Below are 19,415 nucleotides of genomic sequence, written 5' to 3'. Positions count from 1 at the left end.
AAATCTCTCTGCCTCTGCCTCTGCCTCTGCCTCCTGAATGCCAGGACTACCAGTGTGCAGTACCACGCCCAGCCTGGTTTTCACCACCATGCAGGACTCTGGGTTTCCCTTCTGGCACCTTCTGCCCTTTACACACAAGCTCTTCCAGCAACACGGGGACGCCATGAGCCCATCCCAAGCTGGAGACGTTATGGATGCAGGTGTGTTTAACAAACTGGCTCATGCTGCATCCTCGCTCGGCAACACGGTTTGTTCCGGACACAGCGGCTCCACCCGCAAGACCTCACTGCTGAAGGCTGTCAACTACTCTGTGTCTGGGGATAGTTGTGTGGCGGGCCCAGTCCGGATCACCTGAGGCAGCGTCTCTATTTGGTCTTGACTGATGTGGTACTCATGACGTAGACCAAGCTGGCCTTAAACTTGTGGCCCCTTTGCCTGTTCCTCCCAGTTTTAGGATTACATGTGTGAGAACCACCACACCTAGCTTCAGAGTAGGATTTTGCTTTTTTAGTTTTATTTTTTCCAGATAGGGTTTCTCAGCATAACAGAGTCCTGGGACTCACTTTGTACACCAGGTTGGTGTTGAACTCACAGAGACCCACTTACCTCTGCCTACGGAGTGCTGGGATTAAAGGCAAACGTTACCTAGCACACCTGGCCAAGCAGGGTTTCTATAGTATTCAAAGCTTGTACGTTAGCATCATGACTCCCTCCCACAAGACCTCATGGGCTCACAAGTTCCAGGCAAGGGAGCCAGGCCTTCACCACTATCTTTACACTACGTAAATGTCCTTGCTGGGTATGGTGGTGCCTTGCTGGGTATGGTGGTGCCTTGCTGGGTATGGTGGTGCCTTGCTGGGTATGGTGGTGCCTTGCTGGGTATGGTGGTGCACTACATTATTCCTGACCTCAGAAGATAGAGGTGGGAGGACTTCTGTGAGTTCAAGGCTCATCTGGTCTACGCAGCAAGCTCCAGGACAGCCAGGGCTATACTAATTGAGACCCTGTCTTTAAAAAGAAAAATTCTTAGCTGGGCGGTAGTGGCGCACGCCTGTAATCCTAGCACTCTGGGAGGCAGAGGCAGGCAGATTTCTGAGTTCGAGGCCAGCCTGGTCTACAGACTGAGTTCCAGAATAGCCAGGGCTATACAGAGAAACCCTGTCTTGAAAAAAACCAAATCCAAAAAAAACCAAACAAACAAAAAAAATTCTTTGTTGAACCATTCTAAGCCTGGGGCCATTGATACACCCCTTTCCACACCAACACACACAAACACACACATGCCAGAGTCCATGGCACACACAGTTTCAGCATGTTCACACAATCACTATGCGTGTGCCCATGTATCCAAGGACACCCATGCACACGATGGCCATGCTTCCCCCTCTCACAGAACCAGCGTGCCCACTCTGTGTCCACACAAGCCTCAGTACAGCAGCCATGCACACAGCAGCCATGCTTACACATGTGTGTCAGAGCTTCCATCATGCCTGTTGAGGAACATCAGATAGCAGTGCTTGGCTGCATGGCAGGGAAGGTTAGGGAGGCGGGCGGTGTGGCGGGGACGGGTCTTCCTGGAGACTGAGCTGCTGTGTGTACGTAGTGTAAAGATAGTGGTGAAGGCCTGGCTCCCTTGCCTGGAACTTGTGAGCCCATGAGGTCTTGTGGGAGGGAGTCATGATGCTAACGTATAGGGGTGCCCGAAGCCCACCCCTTAATGACCGCTGCGGGCGGCTGGGAACCAGTTCTCTCCTGGCCACAGTCACACGGAAGCTGGGGTAGTAGCCCTTATCCATAGGCAGGACCTTTGGGCCGGGCTAGAGGCATGGCTGGCCCAGCAGCGTTGCCCTTCTCTCTTCCTGGATGAGCTGTGTGTGTGGGTGTCTGCAAAGCTGAGCTTCCGAGGGTCTGGGTCATTTATGACAGGAGTGACACTAAGAATGACAAAGAAGCCTTTACTCAACACTGTAACCGCGTCTCCACAAGGCACCCCTCTAAAAGATGATGGGCCTGCAGCTTGCTCCTGAGGAGCCCAACGGAGCCCTGCGTGGGAACACGGTCTTGAAGCTGGCCACAAGGTCTGCACATAGTGGAGACTGACTTTAGTGGTGGCTCTTTGAGCCGGTGGCCAGGCCCGAAGCCCACCCCTTAATGACCAGCCTGCCTGGCACCGTCTTCTGCGGGTGAGGACAAGCCATGCTGCGGGCGGCTGGGAACCAGTTCTCTCCTGGCCACAGTCACACGGAAGCTGGGGTAGTAGCCCTTATCCATAGGCAGGACCTTTGGGCCGGGCTAGAGGCATGGCTGGCCCAGCAGCGTTGCCCTTCTCTTTTCCTGGACGATCTCAGCATGCACAGACCCGCTGTCGCATTTTCCTGAGGTACCTGGTGTCCAACTGGGACTGGGGTCGTGGGAGGCCTTCAGGTAGCTTCAGCATCTGCTGACTGCCTGAATCTAAGGCCCGAGGGAGCCAGGTAGAGCAGCCACCAGGGGCCCCAGTTACTGAAAAGCTTCCTCGACCCCATTCTTCACAGGACACCAGTGGGTGTCTGGGTAGAGGAGGCAGTGCACAGACTGAAACCTATGAGGAGAAGGAGTCAGATGAGGTCTGCCATGTAGGCCCGACACCAGGGACCACCTCGGGGCCAAAGGCTCCAGGGCCACTCACCGGGTGGGGTCCTGCTGTATGCTGAAACCTCCAGCCACATTCACCACGTTATGTGGGTTCTCAGGCCCCCCGTAGCTCAAGGTGACCTGGGAGGAGGATCAGGGAGGGTGAGGGAGGGTCATCTCTTCCTCCTGCGTCCTCCACCCGCCAGAGGAACTCCCACCCACTGCTCAGGCTCAGGGAACCAGGACAGTGGCCCTTCCGAAAGAAGCCCCATGAGACTTGCCATGGGCAGGTTCCTGAAGGTCCTTCATCCAGCAGGCAAAGTCTCTGCCCAGGGTCCACCCTCAGGGACAAGGAAATTCTGAGGCTAGCCCTCTCCTGAACCCGGAACAACTGGGAGACCCCTTGGGAGCCAGGCTGGGTCCTTGTAGGAGTGGAGTACCAGGTTGAGCATCTTTTACCTGCTGCAAGACAGCACTGGAAGGCAGCCTCTGCAGGCTCTCCAGGTGGGAGTGGAACAGGGGGCTATGCAGCAGACGGACACCCAGAAGCCCTTCCACGATGTAGCCCACAGTGCAGTCGTCAGGCAGCCGAACGCGCTCTGCGGTGCTCATGAAGCTGCCGAGGCTGGGGGAGGGGAGGCTGGTCAGCACCTCTGCAGCCCCTGCCACCCCAAACCAGGCGGCCAGCCAGGCCCTCAGGCTCCCACTTACCTGGCCCATGGGCTCATTTTGAGGGCAAGGCCCCTGCTCAGGCAGAACCCGGCCCCCACCAGTAGCAAACCAGAATTTCACCGTGTTTGACTGGAGAAAGGGAAATCTTGGTCAGCGCTGACCAGGATAGGGCTCCTCACCCTCAACCCTCCACCTGAACCTGTCACCGTTATCCTAGGCCACCATATGGAAGAGGTTTTCTGACATGCCACCTGTGCCCTCTAAGCCCTTCTCTATCACTGCACCTGGTTTGCCAGTTCCACGGCGGCACCTGGAAACCAGGGCGCTTGGCCCAGGCCTGCCTTAGAGCTTTGTCACTCTTCAGCACTGGTCAGCCCCAGGGAGGATGTTAGCCCAGCACTCACGGTGCCGCCGCCCTGGACCCTCTCTGTGGCTTCGATGGGGTGGTCCAAACTAGGTCGACCCAAGTAGATGTCCTGGTTGGAAGAGAAGGCGGAAAGCAGGCGCAGCAGGCTTTTGGGGTTCACATAGTTGTCATCATCCACGTGGCAGAACCATCTGAAGGCAGAGGGAGAGGCCTAGGCACTGGGCCCCTCCCCCCAACTTGGGTGGGAGCCTCCACATTGCTCAGCCCCGTTCTCTGAAGGATAAGGCTACTTACTTTCGTCCAGATTCTATGAACTTATCATATTCCACTGACATTTTACAGCACAGGGCTTGGCGGGTGCGCACAGCAGAGCAGTTGGTGTTGATCATGCGGCCCGCCTGCACGAAATGGGAAACGTAAGGGGTGGCTTCTACCTGGCCTCCTTAGGTCTAGGTTGGAAGAGGCCTGTCCAGGCACTTGCACAGCCCTCAGTCTGAAGCAGATGAGCTACTTAGAACAGCACGGGCGGAAACAGGACAACACTTCGAAGGTGACTGCTGCTGGGCCTTCCTGGGGGGGGGGGGGGAATGTGGGTGACATTAGCCGTGGCACCCTGTCGGGAACTGGGGACAAGGTGGGGGTCTGGTGACTAGAAGGATGGGCACTGGGAGGTGGACTGACAATGGATGGGTGTCCTGGTTCTGCTCTCCACTAGCGGTGTCACAGTAGTCAAGTGCCTGACACAGGAATGAATGGCCCTGGAGGATACGACTCAGGCCAGGGGAACATCTCACCTGCCAGCAGCTGGAGCTCAGGGTCGTCTCCATCGGTGAAAATGAACGTCTGCGGGAGAAAACATCGTGAGGCGCCAGAGGATGCAATGAGCGGGTCTGGGAGCAGGTGCGGAGCCCCGGGGGACAGGGGCGAGTGCCCGGAATCTAGGACCCTACGCAGTGGGGGACAGAGCGCGCACCTGCCGTGAGGCTCGTGAGATCCAGGTACGCAGCAGCAGCCGCAGGCGCGGGCCGTGGTTCTTCCGAGTGGTCTTGACTGCAATGAAGACGTCGTCGGGTTGCAGGCGTAAGACCTCGAGGGTCAGGCTCCGGGTCGGGACCCGATCGGGGTCCGGTGCGGGGCGCGCGAGGCAGGGGCAGCGGCAGCGGCAGTAGCAGCAACACAGCCAGGACCGCGGCCAGCGCGAGGCAGGCCCGGCACAGCACCCGCCGTGCACGGCTCATACGACCGCCCCGGCCCCGGCGCTGGGCGCCCGCCTGCGATTGCGGCGGCCCCTTTAAGAGTGACAGCACCCCGCCCCGAGCCTTGACCCGGAACTGACGGACGCGCCGCCCCGGAAGTGAACGTCGCTGCGGCGCCGGGGGTGGAAGATGCCGCTGCCGGTTCAGGTGTTTAACTTGCAGGTAGGGGTTGGTGGCTGCGCTCGCCGCGTGGCCGTTCGGTCCGGGCAGGGCCTGGTGGGCGGGGCTGGCGGCGGGCGGGGCGGGGCCCGCGGCTGTGGCCTGGGCGCGCGGGCGTCGCCTGCCTCGCGGGCCGCTCTGGGCCCCGGCCCCCGCCCCGCCCCCGCCTCGCGCGCCAACGCTTTTCGTGCGGGTGCTGGCCTCGCAGAGAGGTGCGTCAGGCCAAGATGCGGGGCAGCCCGGCGCCCAGCTCTGCCTCGTCGTCGGCCTCCGACCTGAGCCGCAGCCCTGCGCACAGCAGGTCCGACCTGCGGCCCGGCACGTCGGGCGACTACAGCCTGAGCGCCAGCCTGTCGGCCTGCACGCTACTTTCCGAGGTACACTGCGCGCCTGCCTGCCGTGCGGCGGCTCTCCGGATGGCGCTTGAGGGCCCGGCCCCTCGAGCCCTCGGCCGACCTCCTCCGCATCGTGGCCTGTCTGCTTTGGCCCTCTTGATTAGTGGAGATCGGGTGGCAGTCGGTTTCATTCGCTGTGGCCTGGAGGAAGCTGTATGGGATGGCGGCTGGGAACGCTTGAGGGTTCCTGCAGTCAGTCTTGTGTCCAGGACCTGGGTGGGAGAGTGGAGGAGGGCACTTGGCTACCAGCACCTGTGGGGGCCCAGACAAGTTTTGCCTTGGAAGGTCGGGCAGCAGTGACCGTGGGGACAGGACCATCCTCACCTGTCCCGGTGCCTGTGTCAGGCTGCTCTTCCTGTTTTGCAGGGGGCCGTGGAACCCATGCAGATTGATGTAGACCCTCAGGAAGATCCCCAGAACGCACCTGATGTCAACTACGTGGTGGAGAACCCCACCCTGGTATGGACCCCATGTGGCGGAGGACGGCTGGCAGCTTGGCTCCGTTGAGGGGACCAAGTCAGACCCCCACGGTGGTGTCTATCCTTGATGGTCGAGGCCTATTAGCAACTGCCTTAGTCACATGTCTCTAGGCCAGGAAACTGGGTTTGCATCTGCCCGCCTATGTTGGGTTCTCAGGTAGTGCCAAGGCCCTGTACCCACCGCTCTGTGATGGGGAGCAGTCCCACTACGTCACAGTGTGAGGCACGGTGGGAAGCTGTCTTTGCAACCAACACCTTCCCCTTCTCTTACCCCAGCTTCCATCACTGGTTAGTCTGCTTGTGGTTCCACTTCCCAGTGCAGAGCTTGAACCTGGGGTTAATCCACCCCAGTGGTCTCTTCCCAGCATCTGGGACAGCAGTCAGGACTGTGGAAGATTTAGTAGCCTGGCTCAGTTGTCGGGCCCTGGCTCACCCCGGTTGACCCTTATCCCTCCTCCTCACAAGGATCTGGAGCAGTATGCAGCCAGCTACAGCGGACTGATGCGAATTGAGCGGCTACAGTTCATTGCTGACCGTTGCCCTCCACTCCGGGTAGAGGCCTTGAAAATGGCTCTGTCGTTCGTGCAGAGGACCTTCAATGTAGACATGTATGAAGAGATACACCGGAAGCTGTCTGAGGCTACCAGGTAAGCCCTTGGCGAGCAGGGGAGGCAAGTGACCAGAGCTGGGCTGGCTTTTCTGTGCCAGCGTTTCACCTGCGATGCGCCTGGAGGTGAGAAGCGTGATGTCTGACCTTGGGGTGGGAAGTGCTGGCAGGCGGTCTGCTCTGCTCTGGCATCCTTTGCCTCTGTGCAGACAACTGAGCGTCCTGGTCCTTGAGCATCTGGTATGGCTGCCCGCCTTTACCCCAAACCCCCCCCCCCCCAAAAAAAAAAAGCATGCCTGCACTGGGTCCAAAGCACCCATTCATTCTCCTTCATTCTCCTTTGAATTTCCCTGGCTGGCTGTGGTCTCTCAGATCAGCAACTGTCTCTACCCTTTCAGTGGGGCAGGGAGAGGCAGAGGTCTCCTGAGACTCAGCCTATGGCTGTAATATCCTGGTGCCTGTGGTTCCCTATCTTGATGGCTAGCCTGTCCGTCAGGGAGCTGCAGAATGCACCTGATGCCATCCCTGAGAGTGGAGTGGAGCCACCACCCCTGGACACAGCCTGGGTAGAGGCCACGCGGAAGAAGGCCCTGCTGAAACTGGAGAAGCTGGACACAGACTTGAAGAACTACAAGGGCAACTCCATCAAAGAGAGCATCAGGTGCCGGCCTGCTCTGGGCAGGGGAGGTGGGCTGCTGGGCCCTGCTAACCCCTCGAGCAGCACGCACTCACTGCCAGGCATACAGGCGCGGCCATGATGACCTGGGTGATCACTACCTGGACTGCGGGGACCTCAGCAATGCCCTCAAATGTTACTCGCGAGCCCGAGACTACTGTACCAGCGCTAAGCATGTCATCAACATGTGCCTCAACGTCATCAAGGTGGCCCGGGTGACGGCTGGGTAGGCGTGGAGGGCCCAGGAGGGACAGCCCACACTTACGCGGCCTTACCTACTCGTCTGCCAGGTCAGTGTGTACTTGCAGAATTGGTCTCATGTGTTAAGTTATGTCAGCAAGGCCGAGTCTACTCCAGAGATTGCCGAGGTAAGTCCACGTCCACAGATACCCTGCTCTATCTAGTGTTACCCCCATTACCCCCTTTTACTCCTTCCTTGCCTCAGTCCCCCTTTGAGTGGGGACAGGGAATAGAGCTTGATTAAGGAGGGCAGGGTAGGGGGCCTCACGTCCTCTGCCTTCTCCTGCAGCAGCGTGGAGAGCGGGACAGCCAGACGCAGGCTATCCTCACCAAGCTCAAGTGTGCTGCCGGTGAGTTTCTGGCCCCCACTCTTCCCTCCCTGGGTGGCACTTGCCCAGGTTCATATGGAGAACCTAGTGGGTCTGGGGAGGAAGGGCAGCTGGTTTCCCTGAGCCTGGGTATGTGTGAGTGTGTGTGTGAGTGTGTGTGTACACACTGTGGGCATTTTGAGGATTCCCTGCAGGCCTAACTTGGAATGTTTTCAGCTAGATGCTGTTACTGACAGCTAGGATTTCCATCCCTAGACTGAGGAATACTGGGGTAGGAGGCCAAGGGGTGATCCTCTGACGGCCATGGTATCCCAGGACTCCCACCCTGCTCCAGAGCCGCAGCCTCATCAGTCTTCCCCCTCTAGGCTTGGCTGAGCTGGCCGCACGGAAGTACAAGCAGGCTGCTAAGTGTTTCCTCCTCGCTTCCTTTGATCACTGTGACTTCCCAGAGGTGAGGAGGAATAAGGCTTCTTCAGCTTGTCCAGGTCCACAGAGGAAGTGGGTTGGGCTGTCAGCTTGGGAATGCTTGTCCTGAATGGGTAGTGGGAAGGGCAGGCCAGGCCCCAACCTTGGGCTTCCTCCTTGGTCTGTGCATCCATTGATGCCCAGGACCCCAGGTCTCTGGACCCACCTCCCCTTCTGCCTCCCAGCTGCTGTCCCCCAGCAATGTGGCTGTGTATGGTGGCCTGTGTGCCTTAGCCACCTTTGACCGGCAGGAGCTGCAGCGCAATGTCATCTCTAGCAGGTAAGCTGGGTAGTGGGCTCCTACCTCTGCTCCTGTGGAGTCGGGCCTTCTGGCCCTTCTTAGTTGAGCATTTTGGTGTCCTCAGCTCCTTCAAGTTGTTCCTGGAGCTGGAGCCACAGGTCAGAGACATCATCTTCAAATTCTACGAGTCCAAGTATGCTTCATGCTTGAAGATGCTGGATGAGATGAAGGTAAGACGCAGCACAGGCACTCTGAGGCCGAGCCGGCGTGCCGCGGGGCCCCTGACCAGCTCTGCTCTGCTCTGCAGGACAACCTGCTCTTGGACCTGTACCTGGCCCCCCACGTCAGGACACTGTACACCCAGATTCGTAACCGGGCTCTTATCCAAGTGAGTGTGGATGTTGGGGAAGGGGGTGTGGACGTTCAGGGCTGTGTGGGCTGCAGGCCTGCTGAGAAGCAGTGGACAGCCATGGCTTCTGTCCTGTAGTACTTCAGCCCCTATGTGTCAGCTGACATGCACAAGATGGCTGCAGCCTTCAACACAACAGTTGCAGCTCTGGAAGATGAGCTGACGCAGCTCATCCTGGAGGGGCTCATTAATGCCCGCATCGACTCTCACAGCAAGGTGGGTCACAAGGCTGGGAGGCCACGAGGATGTGGTGTGGAGCCCCACTGCTGTTCTGAGCCGCCTCATCCTTGTACAGATACTGTATGCTCGAGATGTGGATCAGCGCAGCACCACCTTTGAGAAATCCCTGCTGATGGGCAAGGAGTTCCAGCGCCGTGCCAAAGCCATGATTCTGAGGGCAGCTGTGCTACGTAACCAGATCCACGTGAAGGTGAAGAGCCTGGGGTGTGAGGGGATGGGCAGCGCTCACACAGCCTCCACTGAACCCCGCCCTGTCCACTGCAGTCTCCTCCTAGAGAAGGGAGCCAAGGGGAGCTGACTCCAGCAAACAGCCAGTCACGGATGAGCACCAACATGTGAAATGCACCCACGACTGTCAGACGGGAGTCTGCACACCTACTCTGCCTGTGGAAGCAGCGCCCGGGCCCCCAGACTGTGTGGTTCATTAGAGCAGTCTGGCCAATGGGATGCCAGTTCGTTGCCTTCCACTCTGAGGCTGCACTGCAGCCTCTGCTGTGGGCGGCAGCCTGCCCATATGGCTACTCGGCCTGACTCTAGGTTTCTGTCCCAGTGAAACAGACCATGTGCAATTCCCAGGTAAGGGAACCTCAGACCCTTCCTGTCCATGTAGTTCTGACTGCAGCAGTGTCACTAACCAAGTAGTCCATTAAAGTACAGATTGATCATTGCCTAGGCTCCCTTCCTTTCTGCTCGTGTTCCCTGGAGACTCTGAGCCTTCACAAGAGAAGGGGACGTCCACTGAGCCAGGAGAGCAGGCTCCTTGGGTGTGGGCTAGGAGCAACAGCCATAGGCCATTACTATAGATGTCTGCAAATGCATCTCGGAAATGGTTTATTGTTCAATGCTGGAAACATGAGTGTGGGAACAGGGCAAGTCCAGCCAAGGCTACCCTGGGTGCGGCACTGCCAGACCCCCACCTGCAGACGTCAACATGTTCTTCTGCGTGAAAGAGGAGATTCCCTGAGTAAAGGCGTTTCCTTGAGTGTCCAGGCGTCAGTGGCCGTCCTGGGGTGGAGATGGCTCTTGCTGGCATTCAGGCTAGGGCACTACCCATGACTTCAGAGAAACCACTTGGTGTTACAGGCCTCACCTGCTGAGCTTCCTGCAGTCCAGGCTGGGTCCCTTTCCAGGCCAGAGACTTCTCTAATTTGGTCTTAAAAAGCAATCCATGACCTGGCAGGGAGGGCAGGAGGAGAATGGGGGTCAGGAAGCCAAAGTTCCCACTGCTGCTGGCTGGGTGGGCTGGTTACAGGGGGCATCTGCTCACCCGGGCAATCTGCGGTCTCTCTGAAAGCTCGCTTCTTGCAGCAACCACGGCACAGATTAAACACACACCTATTGCCCTGTGCACAGTAAAGCTAATGAGCTGAGGCAGAGTAGTCCCAGGCTCCAGGCATGAGGAGCACCACGAGTACTGCCCTGCCCACAGAACAGAAGGCCAGCTCACCTTTGGATTTCCACACTGGTCACACTTGGCATATTTGGCTGGGAAAAAAAAAAGTGGGGGAAGGCAGGTTGAATGAGGCAGGGCAGGGCGACTGATTATTTCTACAGTGTTCTGTCTGCACGTGTGCATGAATACCAGAAGAGGGCACCAGATCTCATTAGTTATGGTGGCTTGGAAGTGAACTCAGGACCTCTGCACCAACAGAAGCACGCTTAACTTCTGAGCCCTCTGAGGTCCTCACTTCTACAAAGCTTGCTGTGGCCATCCAGGCCAGGAAACTGAGTAAGGACAGAGGATGCAGCTAGTTATAACAAGAGATGGCAAGCAGGTGGGCTGCCCACCTTACCCCTAGCATCCAGAGCGCAAGGTCTTGTTACTCTCCCATTGAAAAATGGGGCCTCCAAGTGTGGGGACCTAAGCCTGTGATCCTAGCACTCCAGATTGCTGCCAGCTACAGAGTCAGAGTACACTACACAGTGAGATCCAAGGCAGCCTGGATTTCAGATTGAGACCTGGGTCAAGAAACAAAAGGGGCAAAATCAGAATCCCTGTCCTAAAGCCCACTTCCTGTGGTGCAGAATCACAGGCAGAAACTACTATGGCATTTCCCTCATGAGTAGTCTATGCAGGACTGTGAAGTATATGGTCCTTCCTGCTGTCTCCTCAGCCTTGCACAGCTCAGATTAAACTCCCAGGGAGCTGCCATCAGACTGTTAAACCTCTAGGAAGCATCTGTGTGTGTGAGCCCAGATGGCCAAAATGGCTAGAACACAGAGGACAATACCCTGGACTGAGACCTCAAGCTGCACATCCAGAAACCATACTGAAAAGTCCTGGGGCTAGAGAGATGGCTCAGTGGTTAAGACACCTGACTGCTCTTCCAAAAGTCCTGAGTTCAAATCCTAGCAACGATATGGTGGCTCACAGCCATCCATAACAAGATCTGATACTCTCTTCTGGAGTGTCTGAAGGCAGCTACAGTTACTTACATATAATAAATAAATCTTAAAAAGAAAGTTACTGGGCTGGTGAGATGGCTCAGCGGTTAAGAACACTGACTGTTCTTCCTAAGGTCCTGAGTTCAAATCCCAGCAACCACATGGTGGCTCACAACCATCTGTAGTGGGATCTGACACCCTCTTCTGGTGTGTCTGAAGACAGCTACAGTGTACTTACATATAATAAATAAATAAATAAATCTTTAAAAAAAAAAAAAAGAAAGAAAGTTGCCTTGAAGATAAGTTTTTTTAAAAACAAAAAGTCCGGAGTGTCTAGCAGCTAGTACCTTTACCCGCACCTATCCAGGTCAGGATCCTGGCCCAGCAGTATCCAAATATCAACCTGTATGAGTCAAGAGCAGCATGTTCCCTGGAAACTGCCAGTTACTGCTTGAAGACTGCCTGAGCCCCATGCAAGGATGAGGCACACCCAGGACTCAGCAGGCCAAAGACACCCTAGTGACCCAGTCTTTGTCACATAGGCAAACTCCTGTGGTCGCCTGAACAGCACCTGGCTGAGGAGCTTGTAATGGCCTTGTCTGCTACACTAAGTAGGTTTATAGCCATAGACTACAGACCAGCTTCGAAGGCCCCTCATGGGTTCTTAGTGCCTACAGTCCGGTCTGGGCACAGGATGGCTGACAGACATGTCTCTGGATACAGCATTAAACTTGACAGCCTGGACTCCTATCCCCAGTAAAGAGAGTGAAGAGAATGCTGGCTTCAACAGGAGTAGCACTCACGTTTCAGGGAGGGGTCGAAGGTCTTGTGAGGGTTCCTCAGTTGTTTCTTGAGCTTATTCTTGGACAAGCCCTCCATGCTGCCCTCCTCGTCCTCCAGGGCCCGCTTGCTTCGCCCACCACCGTTCTCCTTGCTCCCTTCCCTGGGTCTGAAGGGGAAGGATGGTTCACCACTGCTAAATCGGCAGCTCTCAGGAGCACTTCCAAGGCCCAAGATGCCAAGAGGCATGCACGGTTCTCCCACCCATCCCAAGTAACTACTCTTGGCTGCCCAGGCAAACAGGGCTCATCCAAGGACAGAGGACACAGGTACAATTCACGCAATAGAATGGCTAACAGAAATTGAGCCTTCCTGGAATGACATCTAAGGTTCAGGGGCCCAGGGTCTACCTGCTAACCCAGAGGACAAAGCCACACAGGCCTAAAAGCTCTTGGGTAAGTACCCTAGGCACACAGACTCTCCTCTTCCTTCCCAGAACAGGGACTTGCCTTAGCAACTAGAGCAATAGCAAAGGGCACCTGTGCAGACTCCCTCTGTAGGCCGACTCAACTCACCCTGGCCGGATGTAGGGCTGGCAGATCCAATGGAAAGCAGGCAAGTTGTCAGCTGGTCTCAGTCCTTCTTGCTGCCTGGACATGTCCTCCTGCAAAAGCCCAAGGCCTGTCAAGGACCTAAACTGCCGGCCCACTAAGGACTTGCTGCGCTCCCAAGCACCAGCCCTGCACCTGCCTGACACCGAAGCTTTAGCGCCTGGCTCACAGCAGCCACGCCCTCCAGGGTCTTCACTTTGGCCAGCTCTTCTCGAAGCTGCTGATGTACCTGTAGCCTGAGGCAGATGCCTATCACTCCCAGTCACCACCTAGTCCAAGTCCTAGGCACAAGGCTAATTATCTCTTCCCACTGAGGTCCCTGCCCTCCCTCACCCCAAGCCACCAGCCCTTCAGCAACTTGGTATTCAAGTTATTTTGGGAAGACCACAGAACCCTCCAGGCAGGGTTCTGACGCTGCCTAGAGAGAGCCCCCTCTCAATTCCTGCCCAAAGAACTCACGTGTGGTGCCACAGCTTGAAGAGATGGGCCCGGACGTAGGACAGTGGACAAGGGTACTGCCGCACGATGTCCAGGTACTCGTCAGCCAGCTCCCACACAGCAGGGCTCCGGCCCTCAAAGAGGGCAGGGTTGTGCAGGTTCCCCTCTGGGGAGAAGGTAAGGTAGAGCCTGGAGCATTGTCAGGCCACTCAAGTCACTGGCTAGCTACAGGGTTGGCAAGTGTGGAAATGGTCTGAGGGCTTCGTTTGGCTCCGTGGAGCAGACATGACAGTGAACACCATCTACTTAAACAGGTCTCCAAGGAAGCAAGGCCAAGGTGTGTATCTGCTCACCTGCACTCATGACCCCCTGCACGCCAGTGTCCTGGAGACACCGCTCCACATCCTGCAGGCACCGGATGTTCCCGTTGGCAAACACAGGGATTCCCACAGCCTTCCTGTGGGGGGGAAGAGAAGCCTGCTCTTATATCACGCCAGGGCAGTGCTAAGCCAGGAGGGGCAGAGGCCAGTCACCAAGTTCTATCTTGGTGAGACACCTTGGCTTTTGTGGCATTAGTGCCTTCCCTCCCAGATAGTCACAGGGCATCAGGTGGTGCTGAACACCCAAGGTGTGAACTGGGCAGTAACTGCACCTGACCCACTGCATCTGCTCACCGAACAGCCTTGATGTGCTCCCAGGAGGCTGTTCCTGCCATGGGCCCCTTCTGCTCCTTGGTGCGTCCGTGTACAGTCAGCAGCTAGGACAGACCAACACGTGGGTCAAACCTGCTGTACGCAAAGACCTCAAACCAATCACAGGGGACCTGCTCAAGTCTCTCAGCTTTCCATGCTGGAAGGGACCAAGGCCATCTAGCATGGTTCTGTCCCTGGTCCCTGGGTCTTGAGACCCTGCCCCTTTGGAAGAGCCCCAGGCTGCAGTCAGAAAACATAAGAGGCAGAATCCTGAGTACAGGAAAAATCTGGAGAACTCAGGATTCAAGGTGCTGAGTGAGGGTGGCTCCTGCTGTCTCCAGAAAACATGTCTCAGAGTACATTGGCCAGGCTCAACACGCAGGACGGAAGACGCCCAGGTCTGATATCCCCACAGCTTATGCTCACGCTTCCAGAGAAGCTGGATACCGAGCTCACCTCAAAGCAGCTCTGGCTGATGTCTAGAGAACCTGACATGCGGTAGTGAACCTAGGGTTACTCTCCACGCAGACAGCCCCCTGGAGCTGGAATGGCAGTTTTAGAGGTCTGAGACCAGGGAACCAGGTCTTAGAGAAGTGAGGCTAAGAGGGGCCCACTGCCCTGCCCAAAGAAAATTTCTTGGCTGCAGCCCCCACTCAAGAGCTTCAGAAGCAAAAGCTACCTCTTGGTGTTGGAAGACTGTCATGGAGAGATACCGTGCTCAAATGTGAGGCCAGGCTGCCTGCTAGATCCCAACAACCACCCTGGGAGCCACGGCCTCACCTGACAGCCAGCCTTCTCCAGCATCTGGGCGTACCTCACTGTCTTGTCAATCTCTGGGAAGACACGAATTTTGCACGTGACAGGAACAGAGAGTCGCTCATGAGCCAACAGAACTGAGGAAAAAGATAGCCTCTGAGGGAATCACAGCACCACTCCAGGGTGGCCAAACCCCAATATGTCCCCATGGGGAACTGGGAGCTAACAGGAGTAAGGACACTGTCCTAGCACTTAATGTCTGATTCTAAGGGGATAGCTGGTATACATCAGGGAACTTTATAGTCACCTCCTGCTAGCAGGGAAAGTGCTGTGGCCAAGAACCCCCAGAGGGATCACCACTGTCCTCTCCTGAGCCCCAGCCAAGCAGCTGTGCTTATGAGCCCTGTCAGACTGTCTCTGGGGCGACTCACTCGATGACACCGTGGCATGCAGCCGACTCACTCATTCTTTGAAGAAGATCCCACTCTTCCTGCAGAAAAGCGCCGTAGTGACCTGCAGAGGGTGACAGTGGCCCCCGTCGCACCCACACTGCCATGAACCCCCTACGAGGCCAGCTCTTCAGAATACAGGGCACTCCACTGCTAGCCCGTGCGTGTGAGCGCCAGCCTCTACAGAGAATCCCCAGAGTCTCTGCTTACAGTGAAAATGAAGCCAGACAGCTTCCTACTTCTGTCTGCTAGGCTGTCAAAGCTCCAAAGTAGGCCACACATCCTAAGACCAATAATGCTTGCTTGGGTGCCCAGTGAGCCTGAGCGTGAGACTACAGAGCCAAGGACTCCCCCACCAGCTGGTCACAGTTATCAGTAGGATACCTATGTGGCTAGCAGAGTCTGGTCCCCAGTCAAGCACCTGGGAACTCTCCAGGATGATAAGACCAGAAAAAGGGCTGCTTGCTGGCTACAGGTGCCACCCCAGTGAGAGGCAGGGATTAACTCTTTCCATGTGCACCAGTACCCAGGTTCCACCAGAACAGGTCTGGACCCCTTATTTGGAGGCCCAGTGGACTCAGCACTGGCCTGGACAGGTGTCAACACAGGACTGTAGAAATGACCTAGCCGGGCGGTGGTGGCGCATGCCTTTAATCCCAGCACTTGGGAGACAGAGGCAGGTGAATTTCTGAGTTCAAGGCCAGCCTGGTCTACAGAGTGTGTTCCAGGACAGCCAGGGCTACACAGAGAAACCCTGTCTTGAAACCCTCCCCCCCAAAAAAAAAGAAAAAAAGAAAAGAAATGACCTCACCTCTCTTGGCTATCATCTGTGGGCAGCCCAAGTTCAGGTCAATGGCATCACAGTAATCTTGTGCTAGGAGAGCTGCCTGGACAAACACCTCGGGGTCATTGGCACAGAACTGAAGAAGACATGAATGTCAGCCTTGGTCAGATCAGGCCTAGGACTCTCCCTGCCTAGGTCACCCAGCCCTGTGAAGAATCCATGGTGACTCAATGAGCTATGGACCTTTCATCAACATATACAATATTATAAAGTGGGAAGCAGCCAGGCTGTGGTGGCGCACGCCTGTAATCCCAGCACTCTGGGAGACAGAGGCAGGCGGATTTCTGAGTTCGAGGCCAGCCTGGTCTAGAGAGTGAGTTCCAGGACAGCCAGGGCCACACAGAGAAACGCTGTCTTGAAAAAACCAAAAATAAATAAATAAAGTGGGAAACATCTCATATCACTAGGAATATGAGCTGTATATGACAGATAACAGAAGCCCCTGGCACAGACCTCTAAAGGACTAATGGTTCTCGACAGGAGGGCACTGAGACGCAGAAGTATCAAGGTGACCCTGGTGCTACAGAGGCCTCATGTCCTCCAAACTGCCCCTTTACCAGGACTTTGGCTAGTTCCCAGCTTTGGGGATGCTCACTCAGCAGCTGTTTCCTACTGCGCGTGTCCTGCAGGGACCCCGACCCTCTTCCTGGGTTATATGTATATAACGAGCTTGAGGAATGCTGTCCTGCATACAAAGTCTGGAACTCGGGTGCTACCCAGTAGCCACGGTCCTTCTGCTCACCTGCACAATGAGAGGCCTGTCCTCAGGGCACACATCACAGTATAAGTTCTCTTTCCGGTAGTTAGCATCTCTAACGAAGACCTGGGCGTGTAGCATAGGTGTGTAGCAGAGCTGGGCGCCATGGCGGCGGCTCAGCAGTCTCCAAGCTAGCTCACTCTGGTCCACCATGGGTGCCACCACATGTCGGGCACCCCCCAGGGTGCGGCTCCAAAACTCAAAACCCTGCAGTTTGGGCATCCTCTCCACACTAAGGGCAGAAGAGGAAAAGGCTCACATTTCAGCCACTGTATACCACCATACCCCGGAGGGTACGAAGTTCAACTCAAGGGGCTGACCGCTCTCGTGAGTTATTGCTGCCGGCTCTCCCAAACACAAGATGAAAACAGGGAGGCATACGCAGGCACAGAGTCGGGCTGCCCTCCCTCCGCCTTTCTAGCAGTGTCCCTGACACACCACCCACCCTCTGGACCCTACACCCTCATTTGCTACTGGATTAAACGCCAGCCTGGTGGAACAGGTGTGGAGGAGAAACAGGTCTGTGGGACGTGGCCAGCTGAGACCACCTGGCTGCACGAGGCCTGGCGCCGCCTCGGATCTTGGGCTGGGAGAGCAGCGAGCGCGTTAGCCCCGAAGGCGCCTTTCCTGGTCTGGCCCAGAGCCTCCCGCGCTGACCCTTCCCCTAGGGCTGGCTGGGGCCCCGCGACCGCCACGGACAACGTCAAAGGCTTGAATTAGGACTACTTCCCGCACCGTCGGAGCTGGCCGGGGCTGCGGACACGCTCCAAAGAAAGGGACACACCAGGCCCCGTAGCCTCTGCCTTACCCGCGGCGCCGCCAGCAGGACCCGCAGGAAGGCGGCGGCAGCCGCCAGGCACTGTGGCTCAGACTCAGGACACCACCGCCGGAAGTGCAGAGGCCGGAAGCGCACTGCTGGTCGCTCCGCACCGTCTGCGGTGCAGCAAAAAATAAAATCCTCGGAAACTGCAGCTCAGCGCTGAAGGGGCCGACCCTGTGGAAACTGGAGTTGAGCAAGTACAGATTGCGCATGCCCGGGGCCACGTTGTCCCTTCCAGACGATTGGCACTTGGAAACCTTTCCTCCCACCTCTATTCCCACAACCCACCCCTGCTTCCCAGGAGTAGCCCTTGGTTCTTCAAACACAAGACATAAATTCAGTATAACACCACAATAGGAAACGAGATAAAGAATTATCTCTTCAGATCCTGGATAGGAAAGGGTACAAGAGGCCAGTCCTTTGTTGAATAAGATGCCTCCTAGAGGAAAGGAGCATGCATAAAGAAATATGGTGTTGGCCTGACAGTGATGGCCTGCACCTTTAATCCCATCAGGCAGGCAGACCTCTGTGAATTGGAGGCCAGCCTGGTCTACAGAGTGAATTCCAGGACAGCGAGGGCTACACAGAGAAATCCAACCCCCGCCCCACCCCACCAAAAACAAAAACAAGTTTTGTCAGGGTATTTTAAGCAGGAAACCAAACTATGACTGTAAATTTATTTATTTTTTAATAGCAGTGCTCTATTTCACAGAGCTAGATCTACCAGACTCTGCCTCTCAAAACAGAATTGCAGGCATGAATCACTATGTCTGATTTGTTTTCCTACTCTTGAATCACTCTACTGCTACTTCCATGCATCTTGAGTTTTCAGAGTCTAAAGTTTGTATCCTACCACTTACATGCTTCCGGTGTTTACCTCCTGTTGTCAGACTTCCAACTCCACAAACCTTACAGAAACATTGTGTCACTGAGTCCTGCTCTCCTGCCTTGGTCCAACTGCTGATACATACTTTATAATGATATATGTATGTCTAATGATACATGTATAATGGTATAATGATATAATGTAATATATGTGTATTACACAAGCCATTTATGATACTCTAATTTTCTACCTCTTAAGAAAATTACAGGAAACTGGGTGGTGATGCCATACACCTTTAACCCCAGCCTTCAGGAGGCAGAGGCAGGAGTGTCTCTGTGAGTTAGAGGCCAGCCTGATTACAGAGCTAATTCAGAATAGCCGGGGCTACACAAAGAAACCCTATCTTGAAAAATAAAGTAAAAAAATAAAGACTGTAAACAAGAAGGGCAGGAGAGATGGCTCAGAGGTTAAGAGTACTAGTGGTGGTGGCGCACGCCTGTAATCCCAGCACTCTGGGAGGCAGAGGCAGGCAGATTTCTGAGTTTGAGGCCAGCCTGGTCTACAGAGTGAGTTCCAGGACAGCCAGGGCTACACAGAGAAACCCTGTCTCGGAAAACAAAACAAAACAAAAACAAATCCAAAACTACTAGTTGGTCTTCCAGTGGTCCTGAGTTCCTGTTCCCAACACCCACAAGGCAGCTTACAACTGTCTGTAAATATAGTCTTATGGGGTCCAATACCCTCTTCTGGTGTGAAGACATACATACAGATAAAACACCATATACATATAATTAATTAATTAATTTTTAAAAAAGGAAAGAAAGTGAAGGAACAAACTGCATCTCCACAGCTGGTCATTATGGCACACACCTTTAATCCCTGCCCTCCAGATCTCTGAGTTTACAGACA

The 19,415-nt window shown here is 55.6% G+C and overlaps 3 protein-coding genes across 9 annotated transcripts; 1 reads left to right on the top strand and 2 right to left on the bottom strand.

Annotated features, from left to right (window-relative positions):
- Nucleotides 1-1,941: 1,941 nt before the first annotated feature.
- Rfng (RFNG O-fucosylpeptide 3-beta-N-acetylglucosaminyltransferase) lies at nucleotides 1,942-4,966 on the bottom strand. The gene is given in 10 exon segments (XM_052194708.1): nucleotides 1,942-2,581; nucleotides 2,669-2,754; nucleotides 3,073-3,238; nucleotides 3,325-3,380; nucleotides 3,382-3,414; nucleotides 3,690-3,843; nucleotides 3,947-4,048; nucleotides 4,446-4,495; nucleotides 4,626-4,787; nucleotides 4,789-4,966. Coding segments are annotated over 10 exon segments (993 nt in total). The 5' UTR covers nucleotides 4,891-4,966; the 3' UTR covers nucleotides 1,942-2,499.
- On the top strand, nucleotides 4,960-9,815 carry Gps1 (G protein pathway suppressor 1). Of its 4 annotated transcripts, none has more exons than XM_052194702.1 (14): nucleotides 4,960-5,070; nucleotides 5,829-5,921; nucleotides 6,407-6,588; nucleotides 7,045-7,209; nucleotides 7,295-7,430; nucleotides 7,515-7,592; nucleotides 7,757-7,814; nucleotides 8,159-8,244; nucleotides 8,444-8,538; nucleotides 8,624-8,729; nucleotides 8,807-8,887; nucleotides 8,987-9,124; nucleotides 9,204-9,338; nucleotides 9,413-9,815. In XM_052194702.1, exons 1-14 carry the CDS (start codon nucleotides 5,038-5,040, stop codon nucleotides 9,485-9,487), a joined length of 1,461 nt encoding a protein of 486 aa, XP_052050662.1. In that variant the 5' UTR covers nucleotides 4,960-5,037; the 3' UTR covers nucleotides 9,488-9,815. The 4 variants fall into 4 exon arrangements, with proteins under 4 accessions (XP_052050662.1, XP_052050661.1, XP_052050660.1 ...); XM_052194701.1 differs by having other exon boundaries at nucleotides 7,754-7,814; XM_052194700.1 differs by lacking the exon at nucleotides 4,960-5,070 and adding an exon at nucleotides 5,226-5,444.
- Nucleotides 9,816-9,962: 147 nt separating this feature from the next.
- Dus1l (dihydrouridine synthase 1 like) lies at nucleotides 9,963-17,759 on the bottom strand. Of its 4 annotated transcripts, XM_052194706.1 has the most exons (15): nucleotides 17,669-17,759; nucleotides 16,846-17,092; nucleotides 16,071-16,179; nucleotides 15,273-15,323; nucleotides 14,835-14,947; nucleotides 14,037-14,119; nucleotides 13,716-13,819; nucleotides 13,384-13,528; nucleotides 13,064-13,160; nucleotides 12,889-12,977; nucleotides 12,337-12,482; nucleotides 10,596-10,633; nucleotides 10,416-10,491; nucleotides 10,239-10,321; nucleotides 9,963-10,153 (listed from the first exon to the last, which is right to left on the bottom strand). In XM_052194706.1, exons 2-15 carry the CDS (start codon nucleotides 17,080-17,082, stop codon nucleotides 10,142-10,144), a joined length of 1,383 nt encoding a protein of 460 aa, XP_052050666.1. In that variant the 5' UTR covers nucleotides 17,083-17,092; nucleotides 17,669-17,759; the 3' UTR covers nucleotides 9,963-10,141. The 4 variants fall into 4 exon arrangements, with proteins under 4 accessions (XP_052050666.1, XP_052050664.1, XP_052050665.1 ...); XM_052194704.1 differs by having other exon boundaries at nucleotides 9,963-10,321; XM_052194705.1 differs by having other exon boundaries at nucleotides 9,963-10,321; nucleotides 16,071-16,146.
- Nucleotides 17,760-19,415: the final 1,656 nt, after the last annotated feature.

This window comes from Apodemus sylvaticus, chromosome 10 (assembly GCF_947179515.1).
Source record: "Apodemus sylvaticus chromosome 10, mApoSyl1.1, whole genome shotgun sequence".
Classification (NCBI taxonomy): domain Eukaryota; kingdom Metazoa; phylum Chordata; class Mammalia; order Rodentia; family Muridae; genus Apodemus; species Apodemus sylvaticus.
Note: the sequence above shows the minus strand (reverse complement) of the source record. Positions and strands in the feature narration are given on the sequence as shown.

Bases quoted from the DNA above. Each gene is read 5' to 3' on its own strand.
- Gps1 (XM_052194699.1), top strand. From the start codon at position 5,295: ATGCGGGGCAGCCCGGCGCCCAGCTCTGCCTCGTCGTCGGCCTCCGAC. The intron at 7,431-7,514 runs GTGGCCCGGGTG...CTCGTCTGCCAG, and splicing joins TGTGCCTCAACGTCATCAAG to GTCAGTGTGTACTTGCAGAA. The intron at 8,730-8,806 runs GTAAGACGCAGC...TCTGCTCTGCAG, and splicing joins AGATGCTGGATGAGATGAAG to GACAACCTGCTCTTGGACCT.
- Dus1l (XM_052194704.1), bottom strand. From the start codon at position 17,082: ATGCCCAAACTGCAGGGTTTTGAGTTTTGGAGCCGCACCCTGGGGGGT. The intron at 16,180-16,845 runs GTGAGCAGAAGG...TGTCTTCTTCAG, and splicing joins ACAGGCCTCTCATTGTGCAG to TTCTGTGCCAATGACCCCGA. The intron at 13,529-13,715 runs GTGAGCAGATAC...CCTTCTCCCCAG, and splicing joins GCAGGGGGTCATGAGTGCAG to AGGGGAACCTGCACAACCCT.